We start from the raw sequence: 21,215 nt of genomic DNA on the forward strand, positions 1-21,215 counted from the left end.
GCTGTGTATAGTATTTCAAAGGCAGTTCCACCATAGATTGGTATAATGGCACCATGATGTTGGCCGTTTTATTTTAAATTCTTTTCCTAATGATCCCTAGCATGGAATTTGCCTTTTTTACAGCTGCCACACACAGAGTCAACATCTTCATTGAGCTATCCACTACAAACCCAAGGTCTCATTCCTGATCAGTCACTGCCAGTTCAGACCCTATGAGTGTGTGTGTGTGTGTGTGTGTGTGTGTGTGTGTGTGTCACTTTACACTTATTTACACTCAGCTGCCGTTGCTCCTTTGCCTCCCTTTCACTCAGTTTGGAGAGGTCCTTTGGAGCTCTTCACAGTCTCAAATTGTTTTAACAAACCTGAACAATTTAGTATCATCAGCAAACTTGGCCACATCACTGCTCACCCCTAAACAAATATAGTTTATAAACAAGTTAAAAAGCACAGGTCTCAATACTGATCCTTGGAGGTCTCCGCTTTCTACAGCTCCACACTCTTTTCATACGGAGAACTGTCAATTTATAAGCAAGTCCCCATTTATGTGCAATCTATTTGTGCACGACTGCACACACGTGTGGTGCCGGGGACCCAGAAGAGGTATCTGGAAATGGGGAGCAGCCTGAATCCTGGCTCACAAGGACACCCACCCCAGGGCTCTGGGGAGGTTCTACTCACAAGCCAGGGGGTGGCAGGGCTTGCTCAGCTGATGCGCTGGGAAGAGGCACCTGCAGCTGCCAGGCAGGGAGGCTGAGTAGCTCAACAAAGCCCTGATGCCGCCCTTCAGGCTCACTCATGAGTAAACCCTCCTGAAAAGGTTGTCTTTGGGCTCTGGGGTTGGTCTCCTCACAAGCCACCAGGTGCTCCCCATTTTGTGCAATTTTGCCTATGTGTGCAGGGGCCTAGAATGGAACTCCCACATAAATGATGGGCCACCTGTATTTCCACTCTCTTAGCTTCCTGTTATCTAACCATTTCTGATGTGCACAAGGGCCTCTCCTCATATTCCATAAGTGCTCAGTTTATCCAGGAGTCTTTGCGCGTGTCTCTCGAAAAACCCTTCGTTCCTATTAAAATTAACTCCCTCCACTTTTGGAACGAGCAAACTTTCTCTTAGGCTGACAACTACTTCAGACAAAACAATTATTGTGCATTTATTTTTCAGGAGTGTGTTTTAATGATTTAAGCTGGAACAGGAGTCTTGGTTGACCACAAACTTGGCATGAGCCAACAGTGTGACGCGGCAGCTAAAAAAGCCAATGCAATTCTGGGCTGCATCAATAGGAGTATAGCATCTAGATCAAGGGAAGTAATAGTGCCACTGTATTCTGCTCTGGTCAGACCACACCTGGAGTACTGTGTCCAGTTCTGGGCACCACAATTCAAGAAGGACACTGACAAACTGGAACGTGTCCAGAGGAGGGCAACCAAAATGGTCAAAGGCCTGGAAACGATGCCTTATGAGGAACGGCTAAGGGAGCTGGGCATGTTTAGCCTGGAGAAGAGGAGGTTAAGGGGTGATATGATAGCCATGTTCCAATATATAAAAGGATGTCACATAGAGGAGGGAGAAAGGTTGTTTTCTGCTGCTCCAGACAAGCGGACACGGAGCAATGGATCCAAACTACAAGAAAGAAGATTCCACCTAAACATTAGGAAGAACTTCCTGACAGTAAGAGCTGTTTGACAGTGGAATTTGCTGCCAAGGAGTGTGGTGGGGTCTCCTACTTTGGAGGTCTTTAAGCAGAGGCTTGACAACCATATGTCAGGAGTGCTCTGATGGTGTTTCCTGCTTGGCAGGGGGTTGGACTCGATGGCCCTTGTGGTCTCTTCCAACTCTATGATTCTATGATTCTAGTGTGCAGCCTCAACAATTGGGATACGATTACCTGTAGCATTTCAATTACAAGTGTTTGCACTCGGAAGGCATAATCTGCCTGTTCCTGGTATCTGAAGGTTTAACTCTCTTGTCTGTGGAAACAACTGAAACAGGGACACACTCACCTTTCCCCCTTTTTGTTGGGCATATCGTAAGGACGGAGGAAGTCCAGCTTGTTCTTACTGAGGACGCAAAGATCAATGTTGCTGCCAGAGCCCAGATCATTGTATATGCCAGCTGCTATGGCATCTCTCACAAGCTGTTTGGCTTCTTCCTCCTAGGAAAAAAATTCAAAGCAGGTATCAGACATTTGCCCCCCTTCCCATATTTCCAAGCAATTGCACAATGCCGGCCATCAGCCTCCATTGGAGTGATCATCTCCTGAAGCAAAACTTGCATAGGAACGAAATGCAGGACAGGATCCGTTTGCAAGGCCCAGGAACCCTTCGGTAGAACCTGTGCAACTGGAAATACTGCTCAATTCAAATCAGCAACGAAGTGTATCCATAAAGGCTGTAACTATTCCAAGGAAGAGAACACCCAAACCAAAATCCACTTGGGAAAGCAAGCAGGGGAAGGAGGGAATTTTGATCGAAGGGATGAGTAATTTGTGGTCCTCCAGATATTTCTGGCTGCGTTCAACAGCTGCTGCGAGTTGCAGTCCAGCACCATTATCCCTATATGGTGAAAGGGGACCCATTTCGGTAAGAAAAGAATTAGCAAATTCATGATACCCACTCTGGTGAGTCACCACCCTCACAGAAAGGCAAACTAACCTGACTTGGAAATGTCATTAAGAGAGACCATATTACTTAATCCCTCAAGGATATTGTTAAGTAACATCCTATGCAGGTAACCAGAGCTCACTCATTATTTTTTATGAGAGCAAACTCCTCCTTTTAATTGATTTTCCAGTAGAAAATTTAAGTTTTGGCCACCAGTACTCTGAACCAAATCACAGCAGAAAATGGAAAGTGATTCCCATTACATTAGCACCCTCTACAGGCCCACTGAGGGGAGGAAATTTGGATTTCAAAAGGTGCTTGGGATAAGGATTTCCAGCGCAACGGAGGAGGCTTACAAATAATGAATTCAGCATTTTTTTAGGCGAGAGCCTCCTGGTCTTATCAGCTAATATGTTACCGAAATGCCCTTTCCCAGGATTGCAGGGCATTGGGGACTTCCGGGGAGGAAAAAAGCAAACTAGTCATTGATTGCTGATACTCCAATTGGCAGAGATAATTATGCGGTGATTCACGATAACCGAAGTATTTATCTTGGTTACCCAAACTCCCTCTTGAGATAAGGGAGTTCAGGGATAAGCCTCACATGCTCAGAAGAAAACATTCATCACACCAGAGGCAAAAGTTTTTGGAGGTTGAGTAAGGAACATTCACTGGGCCCACACACCACATAACAGCCCTTAGATTAGGGTACCAGGTTGGCAAAACCTACTTCTAACTGTTTCTAAGACTAGAAATAAATATAAAGTGGATTTTCTATCTGCTAGTTAATTAGCACCCAGAACATAAAAAAGCACTAAATGACACTAATTAAGAGGCTAAAAAAATAACCAAAAAGCTTATCTTAATCACTGGTGACTAAGAAAGAATACAACTTATAAGATGACTCTGAATCTGTTTTAAATCTTCACTTTATACTGCCTGTAAGTTTCCATCTTATGCATACTGTGTTGGCTGCGAAAACAAAACTGAATCATATATGTGTGAGAAAGGAATTGGATATATAAAGAAGCAGACACAAGCTTCTTGTGAACCAGATACTGCCAAGGGAGAGATTAATAGAACCCAATACGGCAAAGACAACACCAAATGCCTCATCGATTGTTGGTATCATATGCCAACTACTAGATGAACAACTGACAGAGGTTAAGAGCTGAAATGCACAGAACATTAAAAAAAAAGATTTGATACGTCAAAGATACATCAGATTAAAGAATGCTCAGAACCTGTGGGAAAAGATATGGACCCACATCTGCCTGAACATGCAATGATATCCATATAGCTGTCTGGACAGTGGAGGTTGCTATGATGATGAAGGGACTTATGAATATAGACATTAAGAGACAACCGGATGGAGCTGAGAGAGAAAGGGCCATGGGTACAAACTGAAGTAAACACAGAAGAAAAAGCCTTTAAGCTTTTGGCTATTGGTTTGGAAAAAGAATGGAAGTGGAAGAAGTGTTTTCCCTTTTTTCTTTAAGATGAGGCATGGTCAACCGGAAATAGTACTTGAATATATGGAATTGGGTAAGAATTAATAAAGACACAACAAGTAAACAAATATGGACTATTACACAGTACTATTAAGATCTGTCGGAATCATTGAGGAGAAATTCATCGTCTTGGAACAGAGAAGAACTATTTTGGACATTTAATGAGAATAATATTGAAGAGCTCCTTTTGGACTTTTTGGGTAGAAAAGGGCAAATTTTAGGTGCCTGGTATAGAAGATTGAGAAAACAACACATAGCAGGCTGAGGAACAGCTGGACATCAATACAGCTAGATGTTATTCTGGAGTACACACTTTGAATATTTTGAATTCAAAGGACCCAATTTGAAGTGCTGGTTTTGACCTTTAAAGCCTTAAACGGCTCAAGATTGCAATACTGTACCACTTTCCATTTGAACCTGGACCCTGAGAACATTCTTCTGAGGCCCTTTTTCATGTGCCTCCTCCATGAGATGTCCGGAGGGTGGCAACACGAGAACGGGCCTTCTCTGCAGTGACTCCCCATTTATGGAACGCTCTCCCCAGGGAAGTTTGCTTGGCACCTTCATTATACAGCTTTAGGCACCAGGCAAAAACGTTCTTTTTTAACCAAGCTTTGGTTGATTTAATTGACATCCTATGCCCTTGTAAAATATGGGGGGGGGTATTGTTTTGTTTTGATTATATATTTTGTAGGTTTTTATTTTGAGTTTGTTCTGTGAGACCTCAGAGTATAGGCTGGTATAGTAATTAATTAATTTTAAAATTTAATTGTGCCTGTTCCCAGCAGTTGTTCAGCCCTCTCCAGAGATTCTCCACAAGAGGTGCTTCCTGCAGAGGCCCCCAAGAGTCTCACAGCTCAGTTGTGACACAGGCAGAGAGGTCTGCATTCTGCTTGTCTCATTTGCTTCCACTGAACAAAATGATTATTCAGAACACACTCAAACTAAGATTTGTCCTGGTTCAGAATTAAAAGTAGACACCCCAACCTGCGAAGATGGGCTTCCAGGATTTTTGTCATCAAATATGAGTCCTTAGACAGGCCTCAGAGGTGTTCATGTGACCCCATCTCAGCTACATCCCTCAGTTTAGCAAGAAAAAAGATGTACTGAAATAAGCAAACATAATACTTGACACCACCAGAAAAACAGAGGCATTCTTCCTCAGACTGAAAATATAGCTGCCTGTCTGCTCTGTGCCAAATTCAACTCTATTTTAGCCTTCTTTCAAAGCCGTTTTACATGTTTAAACTGACAAAACCAAACTCCACTTTACCAAATCAAGTACCACCTACCACCATCAGGCCCACGTAGCACTTTTAACATCCATTTTATTAAACCCTATTAAATAAAGAAACGGTTGCATACGAGTGGAATATTGTTCTTCCTCAAGAATGGCACTGTGAAACACTGCTCAGGAAAAACTGGCCCTGCATACATGCCACATATGCTAATTCCTACCACCGAATGAAGTTTTTAAAGCTGCAAAACAGAGGTGTATATTGAATGTGCTGACAGTCGCAGTCTTAACGATGGTAGCACAAATGACGCAGGGCAATAATTAATCTAAAAAAGTACCCTAAAAGTTCTGAGTATATAAAAGGAGCACTTCCTCCTTTATGGTTGCAAAGCCCAAGCTAACTGGGAATATCCTTCTCTGGGGCCCACGGCTGCTCCTTAAATGAGATTACAGTAAGAGTGATGGACTGTAATACAAGTCAGCTGTGACAAGCAGCCCTTTATGGAGCGCTCGGCTTGCCTCCATTGCTGCATCACGCAATGGGTCCCAAGGCTCCAATATGCTCCTCCATTTACCGCCACATGACAAATGGGCAGCACTTGTAAAAGGCACAAAGAGGTCTGGACCAGCCATGTAATGGTCACCACAGATGTGCCAAACTGCTGGAGGGGGGCACAGCAGACCCCCAAGTTCATTAAACTGACCAGTAATGGATCTCTCAAAACGTATCTGAGGAATTGAACAGTAAAGGCTAAAATAAATAACTCAGCATGAAGGCTCATCCGAAATGGTGTTTGATAAATTATTTATAACTGAGGACATTGTCTGCATTTAATTTTGGAGCTACTGGTAGCATCTTTAAAAGATGATTTATGTGTTGTAATGCCATTAAACTCTATATTGGCCCACTGCTGGCTGTAAAGTCTGCTGAGATTTAGAGAATGAGTTTTAAACTGTCACTGCAACATCATAGTAGAGAGAGGACGGTATTAAATCTTTACTTTAAACCCGTTATCAGGAGAGTTGCATTTTGTAGATGCTCCAAAACTGATAGATTACCTCCCTCTCCAACAGCAGTGGCAAGAGTCCCAAAGTCTGGTCTGTTTCTCCCCTTCCCCATCCCCAGGACACAACAGTTCCACATTTGTTTTACAAGTAAGCGCCTTGGTCACTTCACTGATTTGCAGGTGGAAGAGTATAGAGCACCCAGATCCACAGACAGGAGACAACTCTGCAGGTGAAAAGGCAGGCTGGCTGTGTCGCAAGCAAAGAAGTCACTTCATCATCTACAACACGTTACGCCAGAACTGCCTCATGTCCATTTCTGGATGTCTCTTTCCTTAGAAAAAATAATCTGTGCCACTGAAATGGGGTGAGAGGTGAATACATTTCTACCTATTTAGAGCCCGCATAAAGTTATTTCAGCTTTTCAGCATCTAGCTGCTCCAACCTCATGAAAAGGTGCCTATAAATTCACCGACAATATTCTGGGCTGTCTGTAAACAGCTGCATCCTGACATTTTGAAACACATCACCATAGTTCCAATGTGGAAGAATGGAATATGTTCTATGCCCTCACTATATATATAAAAAAGATAAAATGTACAAATTACTTTAAGTGAGAATCTGAGAGAGATAACTGGGCTGGGGAGGGGGGCATTCGGGAGGTCAGAGCGGCAGTAAAATCTATACAGAAGTGCTGGGAGTTTGGGACTAGCAAAACGATAGCTCTTGAAGGATACCAAAGCCTAGAGAAGGATAATTAGACCATGGAAGAGTAATCGGCAGCCTCGATTGTATAGAAATGTGGATATGCCTGTCTTCTGGGAGAAACTCTGTCGAGATCAATACATAACTGGAAGCGGAGCTAAATCTGCTGGGAAGCTCAGGAAGAGAACCAACCCGGGGCAGCTGCTCCGTATCAAAAAGGTTTGATTACTTCCTGCATCCTCTCCCTTATTTTATTTTTTGAAAGGAGAGGGAAGGCTGGAAGCCCCCAACCTCAACTGACAGAGACACACAGGCTTATGGAGACCTGAGTTCTAATGCTCCTTATTTCTCAAAGTACAACAGGAGGGGAAAGCAATTCAGATATTGTTGCTTTGAAGCACAACCTCCTAGTGGAATAAGATGGCAAGATTATTGCTTTCCTCTGACTTTAGCTTTCGAGCAATCACCCAGAAACTGCTGAAGCAATTGTTTTATTTGGGACAAGGGAAATTTGTGGTGCCAGTTCTCCACTCCATCCAACGCTTTTCACACAAGTTCCTAAGTCATCAAGAAACACAAGTTTTGTAACTGGAGAACACTGCTGTCTGCTATCACAAGGGCAGGAGACCAGGGGCAGAGGAAATCAATGTGAGGTCACCCCACATACACCAAGTCTCCAGTTGCTAAAATTAAAGAGACAATTTCCTACAGCAGGGGTGGGGAGGCTGTGGCCCGTTAGATGCTGGACTAAAGCTTCCATCATCCATCCCTACTGCCCCAGGCTGGCTGGGGGGGGGGGGCGGTTGGAAGTCCAACAACATCTGGAGGGCCACAAGTTTCCCTTCCTCCCCCACCCCACAGCACAGAATCATCCAGCATCCATGGAAAGGAGGCGATCCAAGGTGCATTTATTTACCCAGGAATCCAAGTGAGCTTGGTGGGACTTGCTTCCAAATCAACATTCATAGGATAGCGCGCAGTAACCCAGCTCTATTAATTTAATAGTAGTAACAGGTATAAAAAAAAACCTCAGTACAGGATATACACTCTCACATTAATTTAGTGAGTTAATTAATTAATTTAGTAATTAAAGGTCACACTTGTTCATGAACTGATGCATTGAAGGGCCCATAAAAAATAACGCAGCACAGAAGTTTATGCTGCCATACAAATAATTTTCAAAATGGGCACCGCTTTATCCAAGCTGACTAGATTTACTCCTGTACTGACCCTCACCCAATTAAGCAATTTCTTCCTTGCATCCAGAAATAGCTGGATGAAGTGACCCTAACCCGGCCTCCAGCATATAATGCTATAGCAAGCTGTGTACATTTCTGAAGCATTTTACCTCACTGGTAATATTCCTAATGCAGCAGAGCCCGGCTGTTCCAGTTGCCATTCAGCAGCAAGGAGTAAAAGCATTAGGAACACAAAAGATTCACAACTTCTCAGTTCCACACTGGGAACCGAAAGGGGGTGGCTTTCCATGCTACAGACCAAATGCCATGTGAATGTTTGCTTCAGTGAGGCAGGAAATCAAACAAGTGACGTAACCACACAGTAATCTTCCAGATCTCAATGCAAGAGAAATTATGAGGTCATGGGTCCCCCGCTGTGTTTGAGAATTTAAACATCTGGGAGTTGGGGGGGGGGCGTGTTGTCTAGGATGCCTATATAGCTATGACAGACAGCACAGACACACAAGCTTTGGCAACAATAAATAAACAAGAGGTTGTTTCATCACGAGAATTCACCCCTTGTATGGGTGCTGATATTTGAAGTGTGCTTTGCATGACAATAAACTCTGCATGCCTGGATGAGACTCCTGGCAGTAATGCTGGGCACCGTGACCATCACCATGTGTGCTGCTGCAGCTTGTCCTTGGCTCACATTCTGGCACAGCAAACCTTCAGGCTGTTCTGTTAGCAACATTTTACAAGAACACAGGTGCTCTGCAACGGGTTACTGCAGGTAGGAGCTTTTCAGAGAAGCAAGGAAACATTACTACTTCAGCCACGCACCATGCAAACCCACCTTTCCTGACATGTGGGGGGAAAGAGGCTGAATCTCCAAATGGAATCACAAGACACATAGGTCAAAAGTAGCATTCTTTCACCCCGATCTGAAGCAGGCCAAGGTTCAATATAAGAGTCCTTGCCTTTGGGGCATTTAGCAAAAATGTCACGCTGTATGATTTGTCTTCTGCACATTGTAAACATCTAAAAACAAATTGTAAACAAACTTACTGGGCTTTGTTCTTCAGATCCTCCCTGAATCAGCCATCTCTTAAAGTCTTTAATTACAGCTGGCTGAACCTTTGCTATTTTCACAACACACTAGTACAAACACACGCAAGCCGGGCCTCCCCTTTCTCATATCTACATCACAAGTATAATAAACCATGTTAATATTTCATACCAGTGTGAAATATGCTGGAGTATCAATTCAACATCTGTTGTCTTTAGGGTTCTGGAGTCCCGCAGTGGCCCTTTCAATTTGTAATTGAGTTCTATACTGAATTAATCAGCAGTTTATCTTTTTTAGTAAAAAATATCTTCCCCACTAACCTAAATTTACATTAACAATTTATGTTGAATTACCTGCCAAGGCAGAAATGTATGATTCTAGAACTACCATTCAGTAAGGCTGGCTACTCTTATTTCATTCTTATATGAGCAGCCACCGCCGCCATTCTGCTGGATAAAACCTCACATCACAGAGCCAGCCTCCACCTGAATTTTCAGGGGGTCTGCAAGAGGCTACACCAGGCTTTCATTTGCTACAAGATAAACACAAATGCACAGGCATATTTAATTTGTTACTGATACAAATTGTAGCAAACGGAACCAAGATCTGATTGGAAGCAAAATTCAAGCAAGCGAATGCTGCGAGAAAAAAGCCTTGATTTTACAAATCTTCTTAATCCATCCTCTCACAGCTGCAGTGAGGAGCTGGATCTGTGTGACAGCAAAAAGGTGGAAATGGACAGAGAACCCAAAAAGAAAAAGAAAAGGCAGCTTGCAGAATTGTGAACGGTGTTATAACAGCAACCCTCTGTTGGGTATTAAGGTGTATTTGTTCATGTTTTACTGTCAACAGGGAAAAAAATCAATCTTGGAGGCAGGGGAAGAGTCCACAACCACATCATTAAAGTATTCTGGGAATTCCAATAAAACCTCTCTCCAAAGTTCACAACAAATATTTCCCTACCCCTACCCCCTCCGCCACTTAGTATTTCTTGGCTCTTTGCATACAAAACGTATTTTGTATTAAGAACTCTTGCTTGCTGCAGAAGCACCAAACCAGCCTTGCATTCTGGGGTGGGGGTGGGGGGATTTTTTTCCAGGAAAATCTCACCATTTCCTTCAGTTTGAGAAACAACAGCAATACAACTTTTGTTTGAATACTTGGCTCCTAAGAAATGCATCAAAAATAATTACCTGTCTGGCATAGCTACTCTGTGAGGAGTGAAAGCGACCACCAGATTTCAACAGTCCACTGTGAGCAGACCTGCTCATATAATAGGATACAAGTTTTAAACGGCACTGACTTCGTTTTCGCTAAGTTCAGCAGGCTGTTGCTGCACCTCTCAATTTAAAGGTGCTACAGTTCAGGATATATTTTCAAATTATACACAGTACTAAAGAAAACTAGCAAGCAACTGCAGGCCTGCCAATGTTAACAGAAATCAGACCTTTAAGGTAACTTTGGGTGGGATTCACCTAAGAAACCCTATGCAAGCACTTCGGCTGGTGCAATGGGGCTTTCCTCTCCCCCTTCCCCTTGTGTGGACCCTGAAATTGGGGTGGGGGGACCCCTGGAACCCTACATGGGGGGAGAAAAGGGGAATCATTTCATCTGCCTAGCTGAAATACTTCTGCAGATGGAACACTCATAATAGTGTGATGTTTTATTCCAGAGTTTATGTATCATTTCCTTATGGGAGAACACTGATGAAACAGCTCAAGATACTCAATCACTGGAAAATCCCCCCCCCCAAAAAAAATAAAAAATAAAAAGCAAGAGTTTTTTCTCTAATTAGTTCCACAGGATTCTTTTTTTCTGCATGCCAGGTAGAAGGTTCCACTGATGAAGGAAAATCCAAATTAGTACCCCCAATAATGTTTGTATTTAAGAAGTTTGGAGAAACACCAGCACCCTTGTGCCAATCTTCACAATTCCTGCCCCAGAGAAAAAGGCAGGAGGCTGCAGCCGGCAAGGCAAAGTGCAAGCGCCAAACACCAGAGATACACAAAGCGGTGGGCGCTCCCCCCCCCCTTGCAAAGGGGCCCCGTTTTTGAAAGGCATTCTGCATAAGCTGTGTGTGCTGCCAGTGGGGGTGCAGGTTGCTCAGGCAGCTCTCCCGCTTAATGCAGGCTGTCTCCCTTGATCTCCACCGTCTGCTGGCAAACCCCCCCAGCACGCGGCCACCTTCCCATGGAGTCATTAAAACACCAAGTGTCAACTGGGGGGATTAGCCAGAAGACACCCACACCTGAGCCCTGTGGCAGGGACACGGGCATTTTGATCAGCCCCACTAATGAAGCCAGCATTCATATGCAGCGTGTCACCGCTCCAGAGTGTCAGTCACTCACACAGGAAGCCTAAATGAGACTGATGAGGCGCCAGCACCTGATCAAGTTTTAAGTTTCGGCGGTTGTCAAAAAAACAAACAAAAACTCCCAACTATCAGCATTGTTGTCAGCCATTAATCAGGCGCCCGGCCGCAAATAATTATGTCCGTCATTTCCTTCACTCTCCACAACATCCCCATCTGAGCCCTGTTCTTCCACATCCATCCTGAACTACAGATCCTGAATCTTCCACCGTTTAAGTCCAGAAAAGCAGTCCATTGGCCAGTCCACCCTGGCACTCAAGAGCTGGGGTTTCAAAACGCTCTGGGAGGCAGGAGGCAGGACTGTGTCTTTCCACAGACTTTGCAGTGCGTGTGAGATCTGCACACAGAACCCACCAGCCACCCTCATCCTATTAAAGCAGAGGGGTTTCACATTCCACTGCAGTGGGAATGTGAAGAGAATTGCAGACAATGCATTTGTCATGGTGCTTGCATGATGGGAACAAGCTTCTGGGGAGTGGCTACAGCTTAATGGCTTTCAGGCGAAATGCCTCACATCTGCAAACAAAAACAGATTTCAGATGGCTGGCTGGGTTGGGCTGCAGAGGCCACTTGCCAGGCTTCCGACATGTGGGGCTGAATTTGGTGTTCTGAATGATGCTTTCTTTTAGCCCCCATGGTTGAAAAAGGCGTGGAACAGCACCTGCCGCTTTTCACTGGGGGCTCACTGGTACTTTGCATGGCTGTCTCTATTACCAAAGCAGTAATATACATAGTGCATTGCCCTAAAGCGCAGCGGGACAGAGGCTCTCAAGTTCCAGAAGCTGCGTCTCCAGAGCACTTTTTCATATACAGTCATGCCTCATGTTACGTTTGCTTCAGGTTGCGTGTTTTCAGGTTGCGTCCCACGGTGACTCGGAAGTACCAGAAAGGGTTACTTCCAGGTTTCACCACTCGTGCATGTGCACAAAATGACATCACACGCATGCGCAGAAGCGGCAAATCGCAACCCACACGTGCACAGACACGGGTTGCGTTCTTTTCAGGTTGCCAACGGGCCTCATCGCATTCACAACCAGAGGTACCACTGTAAACAATTATTAGGAAGTGCAAAGTATCTGATAATACACCACTAGTCCTAGAATGGAATGCAAAGCCTTCTTCAGAGAAGGGCAATCCTAACAGCAACATAAATAATATGTCAGCATGATGGACCAATGAAATCGGACAGCACAATGCTTCTCCCACCCCACCCTCCCCAGCACGACAGGCCAAACTGCCACAATGGGAACAGCAAACTGCTAGAGAAACTATTTCTAAAGTCAGGTCAAGGCTGCTAAATGGTGAGTAAATGTGACTGTAAGGAAGGACTGCAGCCCAGCAGGCAATTCCACCTCTTCTGAGCTGACTCCCTCACCTTCCCTCCTCTTCAGGCCTCATCAGCTGTAGTCCGGCTCTGTTGCCCTGTTAGCAAGATGCCCAGCAAACCTACCAGCATTCAAGAATGTGCCCTTGTTTCCTTCCGCAAGGCCTGCACTCAGGGGTGTTTCCAGGCAGACATGAGAAACAAATCAGCATGCTTCATCTGGCCCAAGATTAATTCTGGTCCTTTTGTCTCCAAGCCTCTAAAGTATGACAGTATTTAACAGTATTTAAAAAAAGAGAAGAAATACCCTTTTCTGTCATTGCTAAGCATATGAATAGGTTCAAGATTACTGGAGACTGGAAGAAGAGCTACCCATATAAAAATGCCACCATATCTCCTTGAAGCAGGAGGAAGCAGCGTATTCCCTCATGCAGCCTCTCCCCGAGGTTGCAGGTTGCCCAAACTAGATTTAATCTCAGTTAAAATGAATAAGCATTAAATGTTTAGATGTTAGCCTTGCACAAGGGTAGAGGGAAAAAAGTCCCTAGGGGCCTAGAATTTCTCCTACTGGAAGATGCTACAGAATGCAAACAGTATAACCCTGCTCCAATAATTCAACCCAAGCCATCAACAGCTTTACCACTCTCCCATTCTTATTTCAGGCAAGTTCAGGTGCACATGTGAACAACTGTGCTTGCCCTACAGTGACCAGGAGCTCAACCTCCTGTCTGAAGCATCAACAACATGTCTGAGCTTCAGGCCTAAAGCAGTTGCCATCCTTGGAAATCCGTAACAGCTCCTCTGGAGGCCAGCTTCCCACCAGTGATCTATCCTGAGAAGGCTCGACAGACAGACTCTGCGCTACAGCCTAAGGAAGGGCTGTCACACTTGGCACCAACAAAGCCACTTGCTACCTAAAACTCAAGACACGGTCGGAGGTGGGGGGGGGGGACACAAGCCCTGCTGGTGTGAGGATGCCTGAGGCAGTGGTAGAAGCGTCGACAACTCATCTTCAAACGGCGGAGAGCCAGGGCTGGAGAAACCTGCAAAAATTGGCTAAGCCTGCAGTCCTGGTTTTTTTTAAGTCGAACATCTTCAAAGTCTGCTATTCTCACTGTAGGGCACAGCAGCTGCCAGAGCAGGTTTGATCCTCTCAGCTTTTGGCAGCTCTCAACTTGAAATTCCAGCAAAAGAAATTTTTCAAGTTGCTATTATTGCCTGTCAGATTTATAAATATTGTGCACTATGTGTTGTGGCACGGCTCTCTGGGGACGCTGGCGCATGCCAAAAGCGTAACAGAATGAAAAAAACAGTTCCTTGTCTTCAAATAAATGCTAATTTCTTTAACTGTGCTCACACGATGCTTTTGGTGAACGGCTTCAGTAGTACAGAATATATATCAGAGGGGGTGGGGGCTGATTGTCTTTTCCTGCAGTATTCAGCTGCTGATTTCATTAAGCTTGTTTAATTAGATTCCAGATGCTAATTTGCAAGTTGATACCAGAGGGTGCAGGACAGTTTGCCTTTGAATCATTTCTCTGTGATGTGATGGTCTTGAAGAACACCACTGCCCTTTAAAAGCTCTATCAAGATATTCTGACAATTAGCAAACAAAGGAGCTGCATTAATCTTGACAGAAAAAATATTAATTTTCTACACATTTTAATGACCATGGCGCCAAGATTTTTAAAGTTCTTTTCACTGCATGTGCCTCAGCAGTTGACCAATTCAGCATTAACACATTGGAGTGGCACAGAGATTTACCAAATATTGTTCAGTCTTTTCACAGAGGAGCTGTCACCGTGCAACCTGTTATGCTACTAAACCTTCAAGGAATTTGTGCCAGGGAACACCCATCTAAAAAGGGGTACTTCATCCTGGCCAAGAGAGAGCCTCCCTTCATAGTTAAAAACAGCACACACACACAAACAGAATTCTAGCCTTTTTGCCATCCAAACCCACATGAACTTGGTAGTCCACGCTATCTATAGTAGGCAGAGCTGGATACAATTCTCTCCCTCCCATAACCAGATTAGCCAATAAAACATTTGTTTTTTCCAACTAGGGAGGGGAGTGGCTGAAAGATGAAGGAGAAGGAACAGGGCAAGAGTGTAGGGGATCCTCACTCCAATTCTTCCATATAAACCCAAAAATGTGGTTATAAGCTGTTTCAAAATGGAAACTTGCTTCTTTCTTCTAGTCAGAGGACAGAGCAAGCTGCTCTGTCCAAAGCATTAATATAGTAATGATGATGATCTTTGGATGAAGAGTGGTATGGAAATTAATAAACCAGTAAAATCATAAACAAACAAAAAGACTGCCAAGGCAGTACAGTCAGGTGTGAAGACCCCTCCGGGGCAGCCCCTCTTTTGTGATGCTTCTGCACCTTGACAAGTGACACCACAGGCACACAAAGTATTGGTCTTCTCCATTCTCAACACATCAATTCCCAAACAAGAATAAAAGCTCAGAATTGCTGGGTTAGCTCTGGCCTGCTAATCTGAGCCTTGTGTACTCTGCGAGGGTGACAAAGGAGCCTGGCCTATCTAGGAGATGTTCACTGTGACTTAAGTAGTGATATTGCCAGGATAGCAGCAGTTAAGATCCAACTCATTAACACAATCACCCATCAAGTAAAAATGTTGGGCTGAAGGTGACTGCTTTCCCAAGACAAGCTGTCAACTTCAACTGAGTGCTGAGTCACATTTTGCTCTTCTGTGAGGATAAATAGAACCTCCAAGAGCGAACACCTCTGGCAAGGGACAGGTAGGGGCTCTTCCATTACTTTGCACTGGGCTTCCTTCAAAGGACTCAGAAAGCAAAGTACATTGTTTTCAGATACTCAAAGAGGCAGCAGTAGCAGGTACCATGGCCAACCAAAATTAATGGATTCCTGTTTATGCTCAATTCAGCAGCCAATTAAAAATGCCACTTGATTGTGTACATGACAATTGCTTAAATCAGGCTGGCCTTTAAGCAACTAGAAACATACTATTTCTGCTCCCATTTTTAGCCATTCTGCTGTTTCAACACACAAATATGGTACTATCGATTTCACCCTTGACAAGCTGGGAGTAGAGAACCACTAAGCCACAAAAAGTAACTTCAATACCCGTCTCCACTTAAAAAAACCCTCAAGGGCACAGAATGTGGCTTTGTGAAGAACATGCACAGACTAGAGACCCAATAATAATAATATTATAATAATTTATTATTTATACCCCGCCCATCTGGCTGAGTTTCCCCAGCCACTCTGGGCGGCTCCCAATCAGTGTTAAAAACAGTACAGCATTACATATTAAAAACTTCCCTGAACAGGGCTGCCTTAAGATGTCTTCTGAATGTCAGGTAATTATTTATCAATAATCACCCATACCTTCCACTTTTGCACTCATAGCTTAAAGAGTCAGGCACAAAATATCTGGAAGCACCAGCATTTGAGGAAACATCAGGTATGTGTTTAACACATCCTGCAGAATTCCTGCAATTACCTCCACAAGGCACAGGTGTCAGACTTGCACGGATTTCTCCACAGGTACACACATTTTACAGTTTTGTGTCTAACTCAAGTTTTGTGCATATTTATTAGCACAGAAACAATACTTTGGATAATCCCCACAGAAGACAACAAAGTGACTCTTCAGACGGTTGTGGCATTGCTGTAACTGAAAACCAACCATTAAAGATCATTCACAGGACCCCATCCTACAAACCACGCTATGCTACTGTCACAATTATACAAATAAACAGTGGGAGCACAGGAGGCGGAGAGAGTGTTTACCTCCATGTCAGGCTTGAATTTGTCTTCAAAAACTGCCATGGCTGCCAATGAACCCGAACCTGAAAAGAGCAAGGAGAAGTTTTCGTTTTAATTTTTTCGTTGCATCCAATACACCATTGTGGTTTTCAAATGACAGAACAGAAAAGGCGACAATGAGACAAGAACTTTACAAATACTGATTTACATTCCTATACATTTGTTTTGCTACTTTAGAGCAGCACCTCTTGTTCAAGCTCAGTAACAAAGGGAGCCTTACTCTGAAGAAAGGCAAAGGGAAAAAGCAGGTTGATAACTCGTACCAAGCTCCCAACGGAAGCTGCACCAGGGTTTAGTGGGAGCATCTTCAGCTTTTATTTCTTGAAGCCCAGCCCCCTTCCCAAATGCTTTTGAAAATATTCTCAATATCAAAAGTGAATAGTGGTGTGGTATGGCAGAGAGGGTGGTGGGTGGTCCTGCTGTTCAAGGCAAGTAAAAAAATCCTACTGGGTATGACCAAGCCTTTGGAAGCACCAGAAGCACCTCTCTAAATCCTGGAGTTGTTTTTTTATATTTATAGATTGGGACAGCATTTCTAGAACAGCTGAGATATTTTCTAGAAATATATATATATATATACTGAGCCACGTATGACCAAGCCAGAAGCTTTGAGAAGAGGCAGACCAGGGCTTTAAAATCATTTGGATCAGCTGAAAGGAACAGATTATTTCAGTGAGTTGGTTTAGCACACGCACAGAAAGGTAGGGGAATCCGGGTGGCCATTCAGTCTCATCTACCCCAGTTCAATTGTGTTTTATTTTATTATGTTTTGGATTGTTTCTAGTTTGCACTATAAAACAGTAAGGCAGAGCAGACCAGAGTGGCAAACATGAATCACACACAAAGGTTTAAACACACACATTTGGCGATTTCAAGAGCTGCCCTACAAAAACACTAACAGAAGAACCCCTTTCTGATGTCGGCTCCAGGCATTACAAGTCCACGCAAAGAGCGGCTATGAACTATTTGGCAATCTTAAATAAGCTTTGTTCAGAAGAGAATGTGAATCTTCCCTGCACAGACATCATCATCATGTTTCAGTGCAGCCCAGACAGTATTTCAGAATGCTCTGCTTTTGGAGATTGAATAAAGTTGGCGACAATTTTTTATGCCAATTAGGAGATTTTTTGGCATTTATTACTTTTTAACTTGTTTTGCATACCACTATCTGTTTAGCTGGGTCACCCAGAAAGCCATATTTTCCATTTAAAATGATTTGTGTACATCGCTTGACCACCTCAATGGTTTAGTAAAGAAAAAGGCAGCGATTAAAGAGTTTCAAATGAGGTGTCCTGCTGATTTTATCAAGTCTGCTGAATGTATAATGAAAAGGGAGAAGCTGACAGTGACATTGCTGAGAAAATACAGACTATCTTATCTGAACCATTTAAGGAGGTCCAATTATAGATCAAATTTAAAGGGTAGAGGCAGATTTACAGACACAAATCAATGAACATGGTAATTCCAGCGAATGTGACAAAGACTCCTCCTGTTATGGAATATTGCTGTGGTTGAGGATCATTACCTTTACAGTACCAAATACATCACATTTATAAACAGCGGGGTGCACAAAGCATCTTCTCATACGCCAGGCAATGGCTATTCGTTTTTGCCTCGGAGCCACACACAGCTCCATTTTCAAAAAGGCAGGAATGGGAAACAAAAAGGAATTCTTTGCAAGTGACGAACAGGAGAGAAGAGCAACATGCACAAAATATGCCAGCTGCCAAAAATAGCAAACAAGAAGAACTGCGCTGAACCACAAGGAGGTCAAAGTGAAGTCCTGTAGTGCTGCTCTGGATGCAGTTTATGAGGCAAGCCTTATTGCCAAGCTCCCCACAACAGGAATAAGCAGAATCAGGTGGAATAAGAGGCAAGCAAGGTGTCTGGAAGAGCCTCGCACTGGAGTTTTAACAGGCAAGACAAGAGCTGTAATGTGGCAGAAGAAATATTTCACAACAATCTATTTTTTATTTAATTTATATCTAGGCCTTGCTTCTGAAACAGCCCATTTTGCATTCACACGCTAGCAAAATTCCCAACATTTTGGAAGGCAAGGGATGAGTAGGACATGAATAGAGAACATACTGTAAAGATACATACACAGACACGAAGTTACCACCAGCCCGCTACCCAACCAGGTCTTTGCAATCCCCATCTTTGCAGCTGCAGCACTCTCATTTTTGACTTTCAAAGAAGAGCCTTAAGGGATTCAGAGACTGGATATTGCCGGGGGGGGGGGGCGCACATCCTATCTCTCACCCCAAGCCACTCGTCAGCTCACTCCCTGGAGCAGAGGAGGTGCTATGTCCAGGAACTATGTTCTCAACTAGGGGAGGCAGCCTCTTTCTGCACAGATTCACCCTGGTTTCCCATTTCTTGATCATGCTGGTGTTTGGCCAAGACACAGAGCTGGCATTTTAAACGATGGCTATCAGGGCATATAGCTTGGCAAAAACAACACAAATAGTTTAATGAAGTAAGAGGCACTAAACCAGAACATTCCCAAAGCACCACAAAATACTCAAGGCAGCTTCATCAACTAGCTCATGCTCTTCAACGCCAGAAGCCCACAGTCAACAGGCCTGCATCTGGGGACAGAACTAGACGAAGCTCTCTGGATGCCATGTGCCCCCCCCAATACTGAAGAGAACTGCACAACGCTGGTCACAAGGCAGTCTGCGCCTGCATCGAGAGCACACTCTTAAATGCCTGATGCAGCACCTGCCCCTACACCAGCCTACAACCATGTTACAACCTGCTGTGGGCCAGGCTCTTATTGAACATGCCGCAAGAAGGAACGTGCCTCTTGTCGGGGCATTTCAATGGTGGAACATTCCCACAGAATTTCATAGGCACCAACTCTGTCATCTTTCACAGGGCCAATTCAAAACTTCCCTGCTTGCTTGAGCTGCTTTGCGTGTGTCGTCCCCCTATTATATTTTGCTGCCTTGTAAAGTTGTTTAGGCTGTATTTTCTACGTGGGGCTTTTGTGGTTATACGGCCACTTTGGGTCTTATTCTGCACATCATCTGGATATCTTAACTGATAAAGGGTGGTTTTAAAAATATTTTAAAATAAACTGAGCAGGGCACATAAGTTTCTCAGTGCTACCTGCATTTAAATTAAAAACAGCCTAGAAATAAGCTCTACACCAATCTCAAATGATTTTTTTTATTAGACGCAGAAAGAATAACAAGAAAGGGAATATTTTCTGTGAACTGTCCTCTTTTCTGTAAACCACCCTGAGATCTCCATGTATAGGGTGATATATAAATAATAATAATAATAATAATAATAATATCTGAATGTTGTCTTTACAGTTACATTACAGAGTCACAGCATTCCTCTTCATACATCTGATGACCTAGAGATACTTTTTGTGTTTTAAAATGACCTTGCTGTCCCATATATAACAGATATTGGACTTGTCCATTTGCACACTGCAGCTAGCAGCCTTCTGAACGTCAAACACTCAGCGAAGAGTGCTTTCTTTTACTAAATAGCCTTCTGCATCTTCCAGCATTCAAGAACCTGTTTGCTGCTGCCTCTGCCTGCCACACTGGCAAACAAATGCACTGTGAAGAGAGTAACATTTAGATTTCTCTAATCCATCAGTGTCAACAGTCCCTGACAGCGCACTTATTCACAAGCGCTCATTGTTATTCAATTTGCTGCTCCTCCTAGGTAGATATCCAGTGCTCTCCACAGACCCATCGATCGGCATCATTTTTCACTCTGGTTCCTGGCTGAGAGGCCTGGTCTCTTGGTGGCATTGCCTGTGCTGCAGACAGACATTGCCAATGCATGAAGAGCTGATTTATGAATATGAAACAATACTGGTGCCAAGAGATCAGCCTCAGCCACAAGAGACCACCAGAATGCATCTTGCTGCTTCCCAAGTCTGAAGTACAGACTTCAAGCCCTTTAATTGTATGCATGCATTTCATTATATAGCCATGGCCAGAAGCTTTTCTAGACAAGCCAGCAATCAGACAATCTTGCATCGTTTGCTGAAATCCGCATTTGTCCTTTGTCAGCATAAACACTTTAATTTGATGTTTTCACTCCTGAGTAAGCACTGAGTATGTTTTAAACTCCTTCTAAGGAACGACACTGGTCTCTTATTTAGGCACAAAATGCGGGATTTCTATTCTTTGCCTGTTTTGAGCTACAATACAGAGGCCTCACACGCACACACATGTAAAATATTGCTTAAAACAACAAGAGAAAGGTATGGGGAAATTAGCATTCAGTTTGTAGATACATGGAGGAATCGTGGAATAGTAATTCTGCTGCCTTGTGTGTGCCTAACATCTGATCAAATATGAGCAGGTCTGAGTATTTGCTATTCTGCTGTGATAGCTAAGTCCTTCTGGCTTAAATATGTATTC

At 43.7% G+C, this 21,215-nt stretch overlaps 1 protein-coding gene across 1 annotated transcript in view; it reads right to left on the reverse strand.

Annotated features, from left to right (window-relative positions):
- PSMB7 (proteasome 20S subunit beta 7) overlaps positions 1-21,215 on the reverse strand; it is a 30,004-nt gene that overhangs the window by 1,860 nt on the left and 6,929 nt on the right. Inside the window, exons 6-7 of the mRNA XM_083486040.1 lie at positions 16,786-16,844; positions 2,005-2,156 (exon numbers count right to left, since the gene is read on the reverse strand). Of these exons, the coding sequence (XP_083342166.1) occupies positions 2,005-2,156; positions 16,786-16,844 (211 nt within the window). The remainder of the gene's footprint in view (positions 1-2,004; positions 2,157-16,785; positions 16,845-21,215) is intronic.

This window comes from Podarcis liolepis (genome assembly GCF_965112155.1).
Source record: "Podarcis liolepis genome assembly, chromosome: Z".
Taxonomy (NCBI): domain Eukaryota; kingdom Metazoa; phylum Chordata; class Lepidosauria; order Squamata; family Lacertidae; genus Podarcis; species Podarcis liolepis.